This window comes from Helobdella robusta, assembly GCF_000326865.2.
Source record: "Helobdella robusta unplaced genomic scaffold HELROscaffold_15, whole genome shotgun sequence".
NCBI classification, from domain to species: Eukaryota; Metazoa; Annelida; class Clitellata; order Rhynchobdellida; family Glossiphoniidae; genus Helobdella; species Helobdella robusta.
The window spans coordinates 1579076-1599716 of record NW_008703839.1 but is presented as its reverse complement, the minus strand read 5'-3'; the positions used below and the strand labels follow the sequence as shown (position 1 = coordinate 1599716).

At 33.0% G+C, this 20641-nt stretch overlaps 3 protein-coding genes across 3 annotated transcripts in view; all 3 read right to left on the bottom strand.

Annotated features, from left to right (window-relative positions):
- HELRODRAFT_185395 (hypothetical protein) overlaps positions 1–6139 on the bottom strand; it is a 17910-nt gene extending 11771 nt beyond the window's left edge. The window contains exons 1-3 of the mRNA XM_009015132.1: positions 5920–6139; positions 861–987; positions 549–636 (exon numbers count right to left, since the gene is read on the bottom strand). Of these exons, the coding sequence (XP_009013380.1) occupies positions 549–636; positions 861–987; positions 5920–6025 (321 nt within the window). The 5' untranslated portion in view covers positions 6026–6139. The remainder of the gene's footprint in view (positions 1–548; positions 637–860; positions 988–5919) is intronic.
- A 4419-nt stretch (positions 6140–10558) lies between these two features.
- On the bottom strand, positions 10559–13075 carry HELRODRAFT_169292 (hypothetical protein; the record flags this gene model as incomplete). The annotated part of the gene is made up of 1 exon (XM_009015131.1): positions 10559–13075. The coding sequence occupies one exon, from the start codon at positions 13073–13075 to the stop codon at positions 10559–10561; it is 2517 nt and encodes an 838-aa protein (XP_009013379.1).
- A 271-nt stretch (positions 13076–13346) lies between these two features.
- HELRODRAFT_74964 (hypothetical protein) overlaps positions 13347–20641 on the bottom strand; it is a gene marked incomplete at both ends in the record, with an annotated part of 12586 nt that continues 5291 nt past the window's right edge. The window contains 10 exons of the mRNA XM_009015130.1: positions 13347–13491; positions 16098–16192; positions 16486–16604; positions 16711–16848; positions 16918–17029; positions 17103–17210; positions 17334–17381; positions 17595–17633; positions 17730–17869; positions 18013–18134. Of these exons, the coding sequence (XP_009013378.1) occupies positions 13347–13491; positions 16098–16192; positions 16486–16604; positions 16711–16848; positions 16918–17029; positions 17103–17210; positions 17334–17381; positions 17595–17633; positions 17730–17869; positions 18013–18134 (1066 nt within the window). The remainder of the gene's footprint in view (positions 13492–16097; positions 16193–16485; positions 16605–16710; positions 16849–16917; positions 17030–17102; positions 17211–17333; positions 17382–17594; positions 17634–17729; positions 17870–18012; positions 18135–20641) is intronic.

Genomic DNA, 20641 nt, shown 5'->3' with positions numbered 1-20641 from the left:
TTCAAGAGATATAGCGTTCTACATAGGTACAAGTTTTGAAAAAAATCGCTCAAAAATTTGGGGATGCTGTCACAAAAATCTTCATAATTTGAAAAATAATTGAAATTTTTTTTATAAAAATTTTATTTTGTCGATGAAATACATTGAGGTACTTATTGTTCAAATTTTGAAAAAATCGGAGATGGTCGGGCGTGGACTTTTTTTTAAATCGTTCAAGTTGACGGAGAATGACCCATATATATATATATATTAATACATACATACATATATATATATATATATATATATATATATATATTGGATTAAGATTGTCAGAAATGCAATTATTGTTGAAAATGTTTCACATTAATTAACTTCATGTTTAATATTTCTGTTTGGAAATCAAAAAATTTGACAACGATTTATAATCTATCTTTAGAAAAATTAAAAAATTAAACAGGAAGCTAACAAGGTGATTTTCATCTATATATATATATAACGATATATATATATATATATATATATGTGTGTGTGTGTGTGTGTGTGTGTGAGTATTGAATTGATAAAACCTCAGAAAGTGGAAGTATTGGAACTCTTGATAGAGCTTTACCTCTCTCAACATCTTCATTTGTGTCCACTTTCAGCAAGAGACGATATCTGTGTGCAAACACAATGTCAGACATGATCAGCAACTAATTATCAGGGCTTGTTAAATTAATTTTTTGCTATTTTTTATTAACATTATTAACAAACTCCTAAATAAAATTGACATTAAAAAACTTAAACTACATTTTATAAACTAAACTAAAACACAATTAAGTTTTGTTAATAAATAACATGTGCATCTACTCAAACTTTTCACAAAATGCATGCATAAATACCTGTTTGGATTGCGCATTTTAGAAGCTCCTTTAGAAAAATTAGAAGGTTCATTCAATTCCTGGCCTGGTTTTGTGCTGCCTCTGTTTGGCGACTGTTGCTTCTTTTTCGCCCTGTGATCCACAATACCTTGTTTTTTTGCAAAATTTTAAAAATTATATAGTTTTGAGTAAATTTTTTTAATTGTGATTAATTTGAAAAAGTTGTGATTAATCTTTGTTTTTACAATAAAAGTTTTGAAGATTGTAAAATTTGACAAATAATCATTAATTAAAGCAAACTAAAGCAAATTAAAGCAAGGTTGTGAAATGTTGATAACAAAGTTTATCATTAAAAAAAAATTTCAATTGTTTATTAAAACTTAATGTAATCTTCATTAAATTTTATTAAACCATTAAAAAAATATAAAAGCAGAATAACAAATTAATATATTAAGATAACAAATGAAGAATATTAAATTAGACAAAAATAAATAAAAGATAGGCAATGATAATGACAATATTGATGGTAGCAGAGAAGCTGGTGTAGATAGTGATGGGAAAGACTAATAGCAGCAACATTGAGAGAGGTCATAGAGCATCCAACACAGCTTCTTCAAATTACATTAGACCAAATGTTTGTTGCTCGAAAAGATGTATATTTTTACAAAACACTTTTTAAAGTTATCATGGATTGTAGCAGTACAAAAAAAGTTGGCTCCCATCAAATATATAAAAAGAAAAAACATATACAAATGGTAATTAGCTAGCAGAATAAGCTAAAAAAACTATCCTTAGCCAAATCTCCAAGTTAAAACAGTTAAACTGATGATTAATCAAACTAAAAACCCATTCCACATAAAAATGTGACAGTTTCCTAAGGCCTTATCCCAGCCCCAGCTAGCATTATTAATACCATTGTTAGCAACAAAGGTGTAATTTAGCTAATCGAAACATTGTATAAGAAGAGATTGTGAAAGTAAAAAACCCATTGATTTACGGTTTGTTAGACAATTTTTTTTATTCATTAAAAAATAATAATCTGACAGACGCATAAACTGTTACAACATGCAAAGCAATAATATAAAATTATTAAAAAAATGAATAACAGAGAAAAAATGTTTAAGCGTGAAAAGTATTGAAAATAAAACAATGGTTTAAAAAATCTTTTTAAACCATTGTTTAAATTGTATAATTATATATTATAATAATATACATTGTTTAATAAATAAAAAAAATAATTAATAGACTGACATAGTAAGTTAGGTGATCGATGAGAAAAAAGAATAGACAAAATTGAGTAAATGACAATGTTTTATTGAGAGATAATATATTTAAGGCGTCTTGTGATGAAGGTGTCTTATCCTGATATGTTGATTGAGTGGCGACTTGATAGTTATGCTTGAGTTGATGATTGATGAAGATTGCATGTAGTTGTTTTGATTGGTGGTAGTAGAGGATGGATGACATGGTTGTTGTTATTTTCTACTTTCTTGAACAGTATTGAATCGAGTGTGTTGAATATTTGAGTGATGGTAGGATATGATGCAAGTGGATAGTTGAGGCGAATTATTATATAAGATAAATTAAAAACATGACTCTTAGTCATTTGATATCAGCTAACATTGTTTTAACTAAAATGGACTAGACTAGACCTACCCACCATGATCACATAGAGTTAACATATATAAAATGACAATTAATTTTTGGTTTAGATACAAGTTTTCTAAATTAGGTATGTTAATTTTTTTACTAACTACTTTTTTTAAAGGTTAAATGAAGAGGACTTGAATTTACGTAGTTCTTTAGTAAAAACCAAATTGATTAACTATTAAAACAATAAAAGGCTTGTTTCATTACATTATTTAAATTAAATTAAAAATAAACATGATAATTATAAAATAGTCATTTATAAATTATAGTATGGTAAACTTGGAGACCACAAACTGCTATACATTATTATTATATTAAAATTTAAAATAGACCACTAATTTAAAATTAATTTCTATGTAACATTTATTTTATTAATTTATTACTATTAATAATTATTAAATTAATTAAGCAAAGCCACTTATTCTCAGCTCAGATGGATTAAATAATTATATAACACAATATCAATAGATAGATAGATACAAAAGCCTCAGAAAATCAAATGCCTTGGAAAATCAAAACATGGAAGCCGAAAAGCAATATTCATCGAGAAAAATTTCAAAAAATTGTTGCCACAGAGTTAGACCACCGATCGCAATCCAGTACAGATTGAAGTACATACAAAACCGTTTTAATAAACGCTGAAACTACAGTCTAGTACAAAACACCAGCATGAATGGGACACTTGGTGGTGGAATGACTGTACTAAATGCAATAGCTGAAAAGAAAGCTGCATACAAGCAATGGCAAAAATCAAAGTCTGTTGATGACCATAAAATTTTCCGTGGGAAGAACAACTATGCAAGACGTCAAGTTGCACTGGCTAAGACAGATCAGTGCAGAGAGTGGCTCACTAAAAGCAAAGGCGAACAAATGAAATCTCTGTAACGTATAACAAAAAGAGCAAAGCGTTCGAAAAAAGAAATAGTTGGTGCCTCATGTATCAAAAATGACAAAAATGAGATGGTTCTTAAACAAGATCAGATCAAGCTACAGTAGAGAAAACACTTCAACCGTCTGTTAAATGAAACAAATACAATCAATGTCAACTTTGACGCTCCACCCATCGAAGGTCCGATTCCAGACATCACTGTAGAGGAGCTTACAGAAGCTCTGAAAGCTATGAAGGATGGAAAGGCAGCAGGGCCCTCTGGACTCACAAATAACATTATCAAAGCATCTGGTACTGCAGGTATCCAAACGTTACTATAACATTGCCGTGAAATCTGGAGAAATTGCTCAATGCCGACTGAATGGAACTATAGCATGACAGTCCCGCTATACAAAAACAAAGGTGATCCATTGAACTGTTCATCATATCGGAGTATACGTCTGTTAGAACACTCCCTGAAAATTGTCAAGAAAATCATTGAGAGAAGATTAACGTCGTGCATCACAATCGGAAATTATCAATTTGGTTAGGGTTAGGGTACCTCGCAAAGCATCAACAACTATCACACATTTTTGTAGACCTTGAAAAAGCATTTGATCGAGTTCCCCGTGAAGCAATCAGGTGGAGTCTACGTCGACAACTCATTTCAGAATATCTTGTTCGACTTGTGATGGAAATGTATACAAATACTAAGACTCTTGTCAGCACAACGGTTGGAAACACAGATGCATTTGTCATCGGCGTTGGAGTTCACCAAGGCTCGATTCTCAGTCCACTGTTATTTATAACTGTGATGGAAGAAATCACAAAACCTATACGCACTGGTGACATTTGGAATCTAATATATGCTGATGATATCGTTTTAACAGCCACATCAGAGCAGAATGCAGCACAGATGTTTGAAGATTGGAACACCAGACTCACCGATCATGGATTCAAAGTCAACATCAGCAAAACCAAAGCAATGAACATTTGTGAACCCATCCAATCTACAGCTACTGGGCGATGGCCCTGTTCAGTTTGTAAAGCTGGTGATGGTAACAATTCAATCAAGTGTCAGCAGTGTAACCAGTAGTGTCACAAACGTCGTTCGAAAATAATTGGTACTAAAGTGTCCAATTTTGTTTGTCCTCCTTGCATCAATTCTCAACAACAAATTCGAAATAGCACTGTTTTTGAAGCCATTAAGGTAGAGAAAGTCACATCGTTTCAATATCTCGGGGATGTTCTGGATTGTACTGGAACAGCTGAAGCTGCCGTTCGAGCACGCATACGTGCAGCCTAGAATAAATGGCATCTCCTTGCCTCTATATTGATGCGGCATGACATCCCACTACCACTACGATCAAGACTTTATAAATCTGTGATACGTCCGGTGTTGTTATATGGTGCAGAAACATGGCCAATGACAACCAAACTGGAACAACTTCAACGAACCGACATGAAAGTGCTCCGATGGATGCAACGAATTAGTCTGAAGGACCACATCAAATCTACAGAAATCCTGTGTCGTACTGGTTTAGATGATATAAAGGACGAAATCCGACAACACCGTCTGCGGTGGTTTGGTCATGTCAAACGAAATGGAAACGGTGCCATAACTTCTCTTGCAGATGTTGAAGTACCTGGCACACGTCCCAAAGGCCGTCCAAAGAAGTTCTAGTCGCAAACAATCGAGCAAGAACCCATCCAATCCATAGCTACTGGAAGATGGCCCTGTACAGTTTGTAAAGCTTGTGTAGGTAACAATTCAATCAAGTGTCAGCATCCCCAGTGGTGTCACAAACGTTGTTCAAAAATAATTGGTACTTTATCTAGTGTCCAATTTTGTTTGTCCTGCTTGCATCAATCCACAAAAACAAATTCGAAATAGCAATGTTTTTGAAGCCATTAGGGTAGAGAAAGTCACATCGTTTCAATATCTAGGGGATGTTCTGGATTGTACTGCAAAAGCTAAAACTGCCATTCGAGCATGCATATGTGCAGGACCACAACAAATCTACCGAAATCCTGTGTCGTTCTGGTTTAGATGATATAAAAGATGAATGCCGACAACACCGTCTGCGGTTGTTTGGTCATGTCAAATGAAGTGGAAACAGTGCCATAACTTCTATTGCAGATGTTGAGGTACCTAGCACACGTCCCAAAGGCCGTCCAAACATGAAAGCTCTAAATTTAAATGAAATGATTCAACTAATCGCCTAATTTGGTGCAAAAAATTGATGGCAAAAAAATAATGTACTACCTCGGGAGAACTGGGTCTCTGGACGCTAAACAAAGTTTTATTGAATATCAATAGATAATTACATACTGATCAATTAGTTTTTGTCTTTTTCCAATTAAATTCTAACTTTTTAATATAATAACAAACTATTTATTAAATAAATTATAAAACAACAAACAACACACGTTTAGACGACATTTTCCCGAGATCAGGGGTTGCCGTTAAATTATAACCTATTATTAAAATCGTTAATAATAAATTAAATTATTGAATGAAAGATAATTTAACTTTTTTATTTTTAAATTTCTAACACTAACCGAACTCATCTCTTAATTCATTTTTTTTGCGATCTCTTCTTTCTTTCAGTTGTTCTTTTTTCTGTTTGGCACTGAATGCTACTTTTCTATGGCCAGGTGGAGCCATGCTTGTTTTATTTTTACAACACTAGAACTTTATTATGACTTATTTATTTACTTTACTCTCTAAAACTAAAAGTTCAAACTAAAGCTAAACTAAACAAATTAGTGGCAAACCTAAGTTTCCTGCCCAACGCTGATAATAATGCATGATGATATACATAGAATAGACAATAAACGAAGCTGGAAAAAAGTTAATTTAATTTAATGTGTAAGTAAGACATGTTAAAAAAGTTCTAAGGTCCTTAGTAGGGTTAGGTTGGTTAGGCCGGTTAGTTTTTAACTTTAAAACATAAAATTAATTAAATTTTAATACAGCTAGAATTATAGATTAGAGCGTATTCGTAAAAGATAGTATTATTACACTTTCAGGGTCATGCAAAATTATCAGCTTTGGGCACGAAATTTAACGTTTGCATAAAAAAAGTGTTCACAAAAATGATACCCATGGACAACCATGGTGATACCACATATACCTATATTATTTAAAAATTTATTTATTCATAATATATTATTTGTAAAACATATTCACCATATTTTCAGTATTAAGTAAGACCATATATTTGAGGATTTTATTTATATGAGTTAGACTGACGATATTATTTTAAAAGTGGATGTAGGTTGTAATTAACTGCGTATTTTAAAACTTCAGTTTTATAAAATAGGATTTTAAAATTGGATTATTTATTCTACGTACATAAATGGATTTTTAGCATATACGTAAAATTTTAGCGTATACTTAGAATACCTAGATCCACTTAGATTCTATTAGTTCAGTTTTGAAGACCGAACTACTTACATACCTAAAATATCGATGCCGGTCCCACAAATGCACCCGGGAACATTTCAATCAATCAATCAATTAATCAATCAATCAATCAATCAGTCAATCAATCAATCCATCAATCAATCAATCAATCAATCATTTAGCTTATAAAGCGCTATTTCCGCGATGTTCAACAGCGCTTCTCAATGAATTTTGCAAACAGATGAGTCTTGGGATCCGCTCTGAACTTCGTAAGTGATAGAGAAGTAGTCAGAGAAGTAAGTAAAGAGTTCTAGAGAAAAGGGCCAGAAAAAGCAAAAGCAGATTTATCAAAAAAGTGTTTAGCATGAGTTAACTGAAGAAGTGAGACCAAGAAGACGATCGTAAACCGGGTTCAATTAATATATCTGATAAGTATTTAGGTAATAATTTAGATTGAGACTTAAACATGAATGTGCAAATTTTAAAAATTATTCTATGTTTTATAGGCAGCCAGTGCAGAAGAACAAGATATGGAGATATATGAGAAAAGAAAAAGGCACGAGCAACTAGACCAGCAGCTTTACTTAGAGGATAGAATGTAGAATAGGAAGACCATAGTAGAGCGAGTTTCAATAATCAATCATAGATAAGACTAACGAAGTAACAAGAAGGAGAAGAGTAGGATCATCAAGAATCAAGAAAAGGCAAAAGTTTTTTTATTCTACGTAGATGAAAGTATGAATTTTTAGCAACACTATTAATCTGAGAAGAAAGCGACATACTAGAATCAAAGATAAAGCCTAGACTACGAATCTTGTGAGAAACATCAAGAGTTTTAGAATCAGATAAGGTAATAGGAAAAATAGTAATAGAATGTTTAGATTTATTGAAACAAATTAATTCATATTTAGAAGGATTAAGTATAAGACACCTAGAGTCAGACCAAGCGATAATTGATGAAAGACATAGAGATAGATTATGAGGAACACTATTGAGATTAGATGGAGGAAAAGAAGTATAAATATTAAAATCATCAGCATATAGTTGACTAGTGAAGGAAAAAATTATTAACAATACGAGGTAGTTCAGAAGTATAAAGTAAAAATAGAAGAGGGCCAAGGATAGAACCCTGAGTACCCCGAAAGTATAAGAGTAGAGGAGTTAGAAGTAGAATGATTCAGAACAACAGAAGAAAAACGATTACAAAGACAAGAAGATACCAAAGACAAGAATCAGTAATATTAAAAGAAAGATCTAGCAGCCTCAAGAGAATAGCATGATCAACAGTATTATAAGCAGAGGAAAAGTCAAGCAAGAAGAAGAGTAAGATTACTATTGTCGCTTTAGGGTTTGATGTCATTTTCATGAATATATATATATATATATATATATATATATATATATATATATATATATATATATATATTCTATACACGAGTTAATTAATTAAATATTTTATATATATATATATATATATATATTTACAATATTCTATAAATTCTACCGAATGTTTGTCGTTAATATGTTTGTAGTTCGTTTTTTCAATTTTTCTCACTAAAGTTTTTTGGTGAACGTTTAGTTTAGTTTATTAAAATTCAAAATAAACTTATTTTCCGAATTCATGCTGCAAATAATGCCATATTTCGCTTCCGAATGAATCAACGTCAGTGCTTTCTGCTGTTTATATAGGGAAATATTGACTTTGTCAAAGTGAATTTAGATGGAAATTAGGTCTCAGATTTTTTTATTGGCTGGTCATGTTCTTTGGTCTTCTTTTCTTCATCGATAGCATCATATTCTGCTTTGTCACTATTTACAATGCTAGTTTTTATTACTTCTTTGTTTTCGTTGTTGGTTAAGCGCCGGGTTGGAAGTGAAGCTATTCTTAAACATATCATCAATAAAAATGTTACACCAACCAACCCAAATAACAAAGTTAAACTCCGAATATATTACAACAATAAAAAGACGTCTCACCTAATACTGAAAAACAACTGTAGTCCTAGAGATAACTCTGTGCTAAGGCGTAATCACGTAATATATGAATTTAATTGCCCCTTTGACGGCTGTGCACGTCAACATGACTCATATATCGGGATTACTACTACCTCATTCACTAGAAGGCTTACGGTGCATAAACAGAGTGGTGCTATCAAATCTCATTTGGACTCAACACACTCAATCACTATTAGCCGTGAAATCCTCGACAGTAACACCAAAGTAATATACCAGAACAGCAACTACACGCATCTTAATATTGCAGAAGCAGTCCTAATTGATATCAATAAACCAAAAATAAATATACAACAAAAAAATGACAACCTCACTTCCAACCCGGCGCTTAACCAACAACGAAAACAAAGAAGTAATAAAAACTAGCATCGTAAATAGTGACAAAGAAGAATATGATGCTATCGATGAAGAAAAGGAGACCAAAGAAGATGACCAGCCAATAAAGAAACCTGACACCTAATTTTCATCTAAATTCACTTTGACAAAGTCAATCTCCATCTAAATTCATTTTGACAAAGTCACTATTTCCCTATATAAACAGCAGAAAGCAGTGATGATGATTCATTCGGAATCGAAATATGGCCTTATTTGCAGCATGAATTCGAAAAATAAGTTTATTTTGAATTTTAATAAACTAAACGTTCATCAAAAAACTTTAGTGAGGAAAATTGAAAAAACGAACTACAAACATATTAAAGCCAAACATTCGGTAGAATTTATAGAATATTGTAAAAATTATGGTCTATTACCAACATATATATATATATATATATATATATATATATATATATATATATATATATATATATATATATCCATGATCATTCTTTAGTGTATCAAATTCCATCAAATTTTACAATTTTGATATTTTTATAGTTGATTCATATACATTATATATATATATATATATTCTATACCTGCGTTAATTAATTAAATATATATATATATTCTATACATGAGTAAATTAATTATTTTTGTTAACTTTTTTAAGTCGGTGGTGGATCTACATTCATTGAAATACAGTTAGACCTCCTTATAAATAACTTCTATGATCTATAGAACAAAAAACTTTATATAACGAATTTTTATATGTCCTTTGGAATTTTACATGTAAAACAGTTATTATAGAGCTAAAATAATTTCTCTATAACAAGCGAAACTTATAAAAGTTAAAAAAAATATTCAACAATTTAAAAAAGATAATTGTTGAACATAGTAAACTGTAAGTTACATTTTGGATTATTGTTTTACGTATTATGCTTTTGGCTCTATACATTTAATGCAAGTGCATACACATAATATTATGATATTTTTTTCACATTTTTCCAATTATACTATGTATTATTACTTTTTTGTTATGAAAATAAGTGATTAAGAAGATGATTTTTTTTATAAATATTTAGCATATAAACACCTTTTAAGCAATATAGAATTTTTACTCGAACAAATTCTATATAATGAAATTTCTATATAGCAAACTTTTTTTCTGGAGGTGAAAAGAAACAATTAAACTGAACGTTGACCAGGACGCAATTACGTCATTACACTGTACTTATGCAGTGCAAACGATCAGTCCTCATCGATTGAAATGGATGCGTGACGTCATTGTTTCTCTTGCTGAGCGTACAATGGGAAACTTAACATAGGGCAATTCCACTTTAAAATTCCATGATACCACTTTATTTTAAATCATAAATACCGTATACCGTATTTTTTCATCTCTCCACAGTTAAATGCAAATAAGAATTGATTTTGTAATTTTTGTTATTTTGATATCAATCAATATGATTGCTGATATTTTTTTTTCATACAGTCAAATTTTAAAATGCAGTTCAAAAAATATATACATTTAATCAAGCCATCAGTAACGGCATCTCGGTCTTTTGAACAGGGCTCATTTACGTCATCTTGCTCCCTATTTTGTAAAACATTTTTACAATTTTCTGAGATAGAATTTCTCATATTTTGAAGTTTTTTATTGCAAGGGCAGTCAATTGAATTTGATTCATAACATTTATTTGCAATAGATTCGTTAAATCCATCAATTGCTTCATGGCATTCTGGTGATTTGGATGCTTTGGTTAGTGTTTTTAAACTTTCATTACATTTTTTCGCACGTCCATTAAATTTGTTCCACAATTTTACACTTTTACGATTACTTTTTTTTTGTCCAAATTTATTTTTACAAATTTGAAGAGGATCGCATTTATTGTCATCAATTTCATTTAAAGAATCAGAACTACTTTTTGAATCGAGAGAGTAAGACCGCTTCGCTTGAAATGGCCTTTTTCTTGTATAATTATTTTTCATTTTGTCTGAATTTTGTAATATACAAATCGGATTGCAAAATTTATTTCGATTAGAATCAGATGAATTGGTTGATGAACACGACGAAACAGAATAGTTTCCACCAGCAAAACCCATGCAATTCAACTGTAATGGCCTGCAAGATTTATTTTGACGCGTTGAGTTGCTTATTTTGAATCTGTGTGGACAGCTTTGAATTTCGTCATCAGAAGACAAAGAGCTAGTAGATGACCGCGTGCTCTTCAAACAATTAGTAGCACCACTAACTTTGTCGTTATACCTGAATGATCGTCGAATTTTAAAATTTTTTGACTTTTTTTGACATATGTTTAATTGTTTTTCTTTTTTGAATAAATAATCTTTGACTGGATTGTTACTATAATTAAATTTAACTTTTTTTGGCTCATTAACATCTGAATTAGTTGACGAGTCGAATGATTCACCAAGTTCCGTGCGATTTGAGGTTTCATCACTTTTGCATTGGAGATCTTTTTTGTTTTCGAGAAAAGAACATAAAAGTTTTATTAGTATTTTACAATAAATAGATTCGGCATTTTTCATTTTTTTTGACTTGTGTGATAACGATTCTTGTTGCAAACAAGTCTGTTTTTTCTTTTGAGTTTGTGGCTTGCATGACTTCTGTCGTTTTTGACGCTGTTGCAAACATAATTCTAACAATGCAGACAGTTGTCGCAGACAATCGTGAAATTGGGTGTTTTGCGTATTATTTGTTTCCAATCCGCTATCATTAAGCATGGTTTGACCAGAATTTGAATATTTCTTTGTTAAATTATTATCAAGGCAGAATTTAGATGTTTTTTTAACGGTTGATTCATCGGATTGCATCTGGTCATAAGATAAATTATCATCTAATTTTGTACCATTATCAAAGTCACAATTTAATTCATCAAATACACTAGCAGGTTTTTTATAACTTTTCAAACAAGTGACATCCTTTTGCAGCGTTTTATTCTGCATTTGTGGCATAAAACGTTCATTCTGCGGCTGCACATTTTGTTGCTTACATTTATTTGATTGCTTGTAAAACTTGTAAGGCTGGAAATTCTGCTGCGTTGAACGTGTACAATCAAAATTTAGTGAATTTGATTTTTGTTGAAATAATGCAAAATTTTTTAGCTGTGGTTGCGGACATTGCTGCTTCTGTTCACTACATGAACGGGTTTCGTGAAGTCCCAAGTGATTATTAATATGCTGTTCACCGCTAGATAATCGACTTCCATTTTTCTGCTTCAATAAAATTCGTTTTCTAATTTCTTTACAGTATCTATCTGATATTCGAGTATTTCTTACTTTGCTGCACTTGATATTTTTTGTCACTTCGTTGACTATACCACAAATACAAAATTCCAATTCTTCGCAAAACGTTTTTTTGTCATTCATGCAGTGGTTTGTAACACCTCTCTGGGAAGCAAAATCTGGAGAATTGAAATTATGGCAACGTTCATAAGATTTTTTTGGATTCTTAGATTGACTTTGGAAAGAACTACATGCATCGCCATTAACGCATATCACGGGGTCGTGTTGACAAATTCCATTTAACTGATACATGTGATATCCATCTGATAAGTTTTTCGTTTCCTGGGGAACACATTTTTTTTGCAACAAAAGACTGCGTCTAGCTGTTGATGTAGGTGAGCGAAAAATTGGTTCATTGAAAACATTATCAAGATTTTTAGCCACAGGTTCATCTACAACGATAGGACTGAAGTCAGGAGATGCATTATTAATTTTTTTCAGTTTCGATGGCCCATCAAATTGGATTGTTTGATTGAAAAAACTGCTACCCCCAAATAGCTTACGTCTATCAACATCATCGTCGCCCGAAAAACTTTCGCTCGACAAAACAGACTCCTCCTCTAATAACTTTGCATTAGCTTTTTTCATGTATAATTTACTTAACGGAGACAGAGAACCGTTTACAGGTTTTCGCTTTATAAAACCGATTTTACCGTTTCTAGATTCTGACATCTCCCGTGCAAAAATTTCTTATTAAAACAGCGGGGTAGATATTTGGAATAACAAAATTAAATTAAAAACTAATAATATGTAATTTTATTTCAGATGCCATTGCGTTAAATAACAATGTCGATAGGGTTATTCGTAATCAAAACTTTTACAATTTTTTTAATTTTAGAGCTATTTTTGTTTTTATTTAGTGTTATTGTTTTAAAACAGCTTACATACGTACGAAACAATAAAAAATTAATTCGATTAACGAATTTCTATTGAATGCAAAACATCAAGACCAAGTTTCGAGTTGGTAACGAAACTCTTTACATAAATGTTCCATGTAGCTTAATGCTTGAGCTTCGCTTAAACGACCATATAACTTGAAAATTTCCACAAACGCATCATGCACTGAGTTCGGCATATTTCTTGAGTTCCTGTAAAAATAAACAATTATTAAATGAATTACAAAATTGTTAAATATTTTATCTTAATATTACTCCAAATTTGCTAGCACGATGTGACGTTGCTGCATTAGAATGTGTTGTGTACAATATTAGCCATTGTTATAAGATATCATTTAAAAAATTTTCACGTTTATCGTTCAAACGAAACTAACGACAATTGATTTGTATGCAGCTCTACTGTTCTATTTCAAAATATATTTTATCAAGTTCAGCAATGGTATTCGTAAATATAATCTGAACTTTTTGAAAACGACTTCTCTTTTCGGAAATGTTTTAGAAAAAAAATTCAAGTCAATTTTTCTCCATTTTGTGCGAGGCAAAACTTGAACAATATTACCTGGCTGCTGGCTCTTGTAAATTGTAGTCCTCAATTAAGATTTTTTAAAATGTATGATATCGTATCGGAGTAGATTTATTCCGGAGGCGGAATATATTAGGAGTCAATTAAAGGTTAAAAAGGTTAAAGGTCAATTACACTCTTCCATACTTCAGAAGATAGAACAAAGCGCACAAACATCGCAAATGAATACGTGCTAAACGACGCATCACATACATAAAGTTATTCTGCAGAGGAAAATAACTTCATTGATCGATTTCAAGTGTTTTCAAAGTATTTTTCATTTAGTGGTGATATTTAAGGAAAATAATATAATAATAATATCCAAACGTTACTACAACTTTGCCGTGAAATCTGGAAAAATTGCTCAATGCCGACTGAATGGAACTATAGCATGACAGTCCCGCTATACAAAGACAAAGGTGATCCTTTGAACTGTTCATCATATCGGGGTATACATCTGTTAGAACACTCCCTGAAAATTGTCGAGAAAATCATTGAGAGAAGATTAACGTCGTGCATCACAATCGGAAATTATCAATTTGGTTTTCTAGCGGGGAAATCAACAATTGATGCAATTCACATCCTTCGGCAACTGCAAGAGAAGTACCTCGCAAAGCATCAACAACTATCACACATTTTTGTAGACCTTGAAAAAGCATTTGATCGAGTTCCCCGTGAAGCAATCAGGTGGAGTTTACGTCGACAACTCATTCCAGAATATCTTGTTCGACTTGTGATGGAAATGGATACGAATACTAAGACTCTTGTCAGCACAACGGTTGGAAACACAGATGCATTTGACATCGGCGTTGGAGTTCACCAAGGCTCGATTTTCAGTCCACTGTTATTTATAACTGTGATGGAAGAAATCACAAAACCGATACGCTCTGGTAACATTTGGAATCTAGTATATGCTGATGATATCGTTTTAACAGCCACGTCTGAGCAGAATGCAGCACAGATGTTTGAAGATTGGAACACCAGACACGCTTATCATGGATTCAAAGTCAACATCAGCAAAACCAGAACAATGAACACTGGTGAACCCATCCAATCCACAGCTACTGGACGATGGCCCTGTTCAGTTTGTAAAGCTGGTGTAGGTAACAATTCGATCAAGTGTCAGCAGTGCAACCAGTGGTGTCACAAACGTTGTTCAAAAATAATTGGCACTTTATCTAAATTGTCCACTTTTGTTTGCCCTGCCTGCATCAATCTACAACAACAAATTCGAAATAGCACTGTTTTTGAAGCCATTAAGGTAGAGGAAGTCACATCGTTTCAATATCTAGGAGATGTTCTGGATTGTACTGGAACAGCTGAAGCTGCCGTTCGAGTACGCATACGTGCAGCCTGAAATAAATGGCATCTCCTTGCCTCTATATTGATGCGGCGTGACATCCCACTACAACTACGATCAAGACTTTTTATTGTTATATGGTGCAAAAACAGGGCCAATGACAACCAAACTGGAACAACAACTTCAACGAACCGACATGAAAATGCTCCGATGGATGCAACGAATTAGTCTGAAGGACCACATCAAATCTACCGTAATCCTGTGTCGTACTGGTTCAGATGATATAAAGGACGAATGCCGACAACACCGTTTGCGGTGGTTTGGTCATGTCAAACGAAATGGAAACAGTGCTATAACTTCTCTTGCAGATGTTGAAGTACCTGGCACACGTCCCAAAGACCGTCCAAAGAAGTCCTGGTCGCAAACAATCGAGCAAGACATGAAAGCTCTAAATTTAAATAAAATGGATACAACTGATCGTGTAATTTTGCGCAAAAAGTTGATGGCAAAGAAAACAACGTCCTACCTCGGAAAACCGGGTCTCTGGAAGCAAAACGAAGATTGATTGATTTAATGAAAATAATGATGCAAGTTAAAAATTTTTTAAGACTTGATTCGAATTTTTTGAGGGCCCGGAGTCGGATAATTTACGATAAAAATTTACGACCTGCACCCTGTATGATAAACCTCAAAAGGAATTTCAAATTGAAATGTTATCGACAAAGCCAGTTGGACCCACAACCCAGCGTTTTGTAAAAAATGATTATTTAATTAAGGCTTCATTCATTATTTATTAAAAAGATATCGAAGTGAAAATTACCAAATTTAAAAAAAGTAGATAAAGCAAAAGAAATAATAATGGAGATGGACGAATATATAAAAAATAATAAGGAAAGATTAACATTTTTTAAAACAAAAATGTTTTTGAATATGTACCCTGACAAGAGGATAGAAGCTCCTCGAATATCAATTAGATTCCATAATAAAAGACCGTTGTTTTTCAAAACATGCTGAACATATACTTTGTCCGCCTGCAATAAATTTTTAATTTTTTTCAACCTGTTTTTAAACCTTTATTCTGTAACATACACAAAATCATTTTTTCGGCAAGTGTGTGTAAACAGCAAATTGAAGTTATATGCAGAATATAAGTCATATAATTAAATTGTTATATTTTGAAATGAAAAGAAATAGGAAGATTTCGTTTACGATGAAGTTGTTCAGGCAGATTTGAACTTACAAAATATTAAAATACTGCTTCAGCAGTCACAATAATTAAACAGATTTTTCAAAAAATTTCAAAACACATATTTTTTAAACACACCTGATCTCGAGAAAATGCCAAAAACAAATGAAGACATTTGTCTTTAACTAACTTTTCCCACTCATCCTTGAAAAGGTAATCTCTTTTTTTATAGCGACAACCAAAAAATAAGTAATTGTCTGCAAACATGTTAATAAATTATTTTTAATAAAAAAAAGTTGAAATAATTGCAAAAATAAACAAGGACGTAGACATGAAAATCAAATTGTTGTAATAATAAATAACCCATGACATGTTCAGCCACTCTCTCTCCGATATAACTCCTGAAAATACTACATCCTGTTCCAGGACCTATCATAATCAGTGGCCTGTGGGACGGTGGTGCTACAAAAGTGCCATCAACTATCGACAGTTGGATCACGTCTGCGTATGTATGAACGATGGAATTTCACCAGACATAGAAATAATTATATTTAAAAATTATGGACCTACTTCCAGAATTTTTAGCAGCCAAGTAATTGGAACACAGGCCTTTTCTTAGCTCCTTTAGTTTCGTTTTATATTCAACGACGGCGACTACTAATTCTAGTTCTTTCAAAGAATTCTTCATCAAACACATAAACAAGATATTTTCACCATAATATTAAAAACTAGGTAACTTAACAGATGAGACTAACGGATGGAGCCGAAGAAATGCTGAATGCTCTGGCTTTAATAGCTGGAATGATGTCCAAAATGTGAGATAAAGAAAGGTGCTTTCTTGTGCATGGAAAGTCGGTTAAAACCTTATCAAAATATTTATTATCGTATTATTGTGAAAGAACATTAATCAATCTAACGAAATGAGCAAAATATTATTAGATAATTAGATAAATAATATTTTAAAACTCATTTTTAAAGAATGATACCTCTAAAATGTTTCTTCTCGGTCTGTTACAGTAAGAGAACAATTCTTCCTAAATATAATAGTACAATGTCATGCAGAGGCACTTAATAATTCATTTAATACGTTAAATTATAAGAAAACGCAAAATTTTTCATATTTAAAAAAAAACATCAGTAATGAATTTAAAAAAAATAAATTTTTCTAATAGCCTAGATATTCAATGTTGTATATCAAAATGGTTTATTAGCCATATTAAATAAGAATACACTTGAAGAAATCAAACCTGTCCTTCTAGTGAACAAAACTCTTGCAGTTTGTTTTGCTCTAATAACAACCTTTCATGGTCACCGTTTTCATCATCAGCATCGCTCCATCTATTAACATCATCCACTTCGTCAATGATACCACAGCCATTAACACTTCTGTTCTTACCTTCCAGTGAAAAACCTGCCAAAACTTCCCAGAAGTACGACTTTGGAATGGACGTGATGTCGAGATGATGTCTAACCAACCAATCAATGCTGCACGGCTGAGGTAAACCTAACTCTTCTGATGAGCCTGTTGTTTATTTATGTGTCAGTCAGTCAGTCAGTCAGTCAGTCAGTCAGTCAGTCAGTCAGTCAGTCAGTCAGTCAGTCAGTCAGTCAGTCAGCTAGCGATGAAAAGTTAACAAATAAATAAAAAAAAATAAGCCAACTCACCACAATCTCTAGCTGTCCATTGAAAAAATGTCTGAGGATCAAGATCCATGATCTGCAGGAACCGTTTCACATTCTCGTCTGAATTGCTTGGCTGAATCATGCAAACATCACCTGGCTTGTATCTGTTCGTTGATTTTTGAATATTTTCAAAAAAAAAATTAGAAATATAGAAATGAAGAACTACATTTTTTCTAAGTTTCATAAATTACAATCCAATCATTTAAGAACTCACTTAATAGTAACAATTTTTTCATTTAAATTTAATATAAACACCAATGAGAAAACACAATTTATGAACGTTATATCGACAGATTTAAAAAACTGACATAAACTAAAATAAAAAAGAATGAATGAATTAATTAACTAATTGAAGAACGAATGAATTAAGAAATAAGTCGTTAACGGTCAGTTGGTATAAATAATTAGAAATATTTAGAAAAGAAGAGTCAGATTGGAGAGTTCAAAGAGGTTAGTTGTTGCGTTGGTAGCCGCTTAGTGATATGTTGTCGCTTGCTATTGAACGTTGGAAGCAGTTGTGGTAATGTGTTAGTCGTTAGTTAATGTCATAGAAGTTCTCGGTACCTTGTCGTCAACCAGCACGAAGTTTCTACATTCCACTGAATAGTCACACGTTTTCTGCAGTCAACTTGTCGTCAACCAACCGTTTCAAATACAGCGGTGTCATAAACACATATCCTGACAGTTAAGAAAATACTCGAACCTTCAGTAATTTTGTTATTAGATTTCATTGTAGTCTCTGTTCAGAATTACGAGTTTTAATTTGTGGAGACGGATGCTGAGGAAGAACCTCACATGAGGTCTTCCTTGACATTACTTTTCTTGACAATTTCTTGATGACGTCTTTGACTCTGCTAACATCATCTCCAGCCTAAGGCAGATTGAACATGACAATATTATAACCTCTTTCTTTATTTCATTTGCATTGTCTAATGAATTCTTCACATATTTTACTCTATCACTGATTACATCAATGTTCTTAACATTCTTTTAAGCAATATCTGCCTAACTCTTGTTTAGAATCTAAACATACACCTAATCTTTAGTGATCTAAACTTAGAATTTCAGTACCGAGATTGGCGGTTGGTTTACCCAAACTGTCAAATTTATCATCATTTCTTTTTATCGGAAATTTTATTTGCTTTAAACGCAGCAAGCAAGGAAAGTGTAGGCATGGTGAGACGTGGTGGTGGGATGAAGATATAAGAAGGGTTTTGGAAGTCAAGAAGGAGAGGTTTAGGGTATGGAGATGGGACATGACGGAGGAAGCGGAGTCTGAGTATAGTAAGGCTAAGAAGGTTGCAAAACAGGCAGTGGCAACTGCAATGACGAAAGCATCAGATAGGTTAATGAAGGAAATGGAATTTGATGTGAGTTCGAGGAAAATGTTCAAAGTAGCAAAGCAGTCAATGAGGGATAGGAAAGATGTTATAGGGAATGGATGTGTTTGGGATGGATCTGGCAAGTTGTGCATAGATGAGGAGGAAAAAGCTCAGGTGTGGAAAGCTCATATGGAAAGGTTGATGAATGAAGAGAACGAGTGGGATGGAGATGTGGAATCCGCGGTCACACACGGACCTATAGAGAAGGTGACGATGGAGGAAGTAGAGAAAGCAGTTAGAGAAATGAAACTAGGTAAGGCGACAGGGGTTTCGGAAGTGGCGGCAGAACATATTAAAGCGAGTGGGGTGATAGGAATTGAAGTTATGATGAGAATTGCTAACAGTATGTTTGATGATGAAGGTATACTTGAGGATTGGCGACACAGTGTGTTGGTGCCGTTGTATAAGGGCAAAGGAGATGTGAGAGATTGTGGGTCATACAGGGGAGTGAAATTACTAGAGCACGGAATGAAGGTAGTGGAGAGGGTGCTTGAGAGGAGGTTGAGAAGTATGGTGACAGTTAATGAAATGCAGTGTGGGTTTATGCCTGGTAGGGGAACGGTGGATGCGTTGTTCATGGTGAGAATGTTGCAGGAGAATTATAGAAAGAAGAAACGAAGATTGTACATGTGTTTTGTGGATCTAGAAAAAGCTTTTGATCGAGTACCGAGGAAGGTCATTGAATGGGCGTTGAGGAAGAAAGGAGTGAATGAGAGACTTGTTAAAGCTGTAATGCAGCTGTATGAAGGGGCAAAGACAAAGGTGAGGGTTGGAAGGGGGATGTCGGACGCTTTTAGTGTTAAGGTAGGAGTGCATTAAGGATCAGTGTTATCACCGTTTCTGTTTGCAATTGTGATGGATGTTGTGTGTGGAAACATAATGGAGGGGTTGTTATTTGAAATTTTGTATGCAGATGATTTAGTCTTGATGGCTGATAGCATGGAAGAATTGCAGTTAAAATTTGACAGATGGAAAAGTGTTATTGAAAAGAAAGGGTTAAAAGTTAATATTGGTAAGACGAAGGTAATGGTGAGTGGGGAAGGTGGGGAGCGAGTGATAAGTAAAATAGACCCCTGTGGGGTATGTGACAGGAGAGTGAAGGCTAACTCGGTATTGTGTATAGGATGTCAGAAATGGGTGCATAAGAGATGTAGTGGTGTGAGGGGGGCACTGAAAAAGGTGGAAGGCACGTTCAAATGTAAGAAATGTGTTCATGTTGTGATCAATAG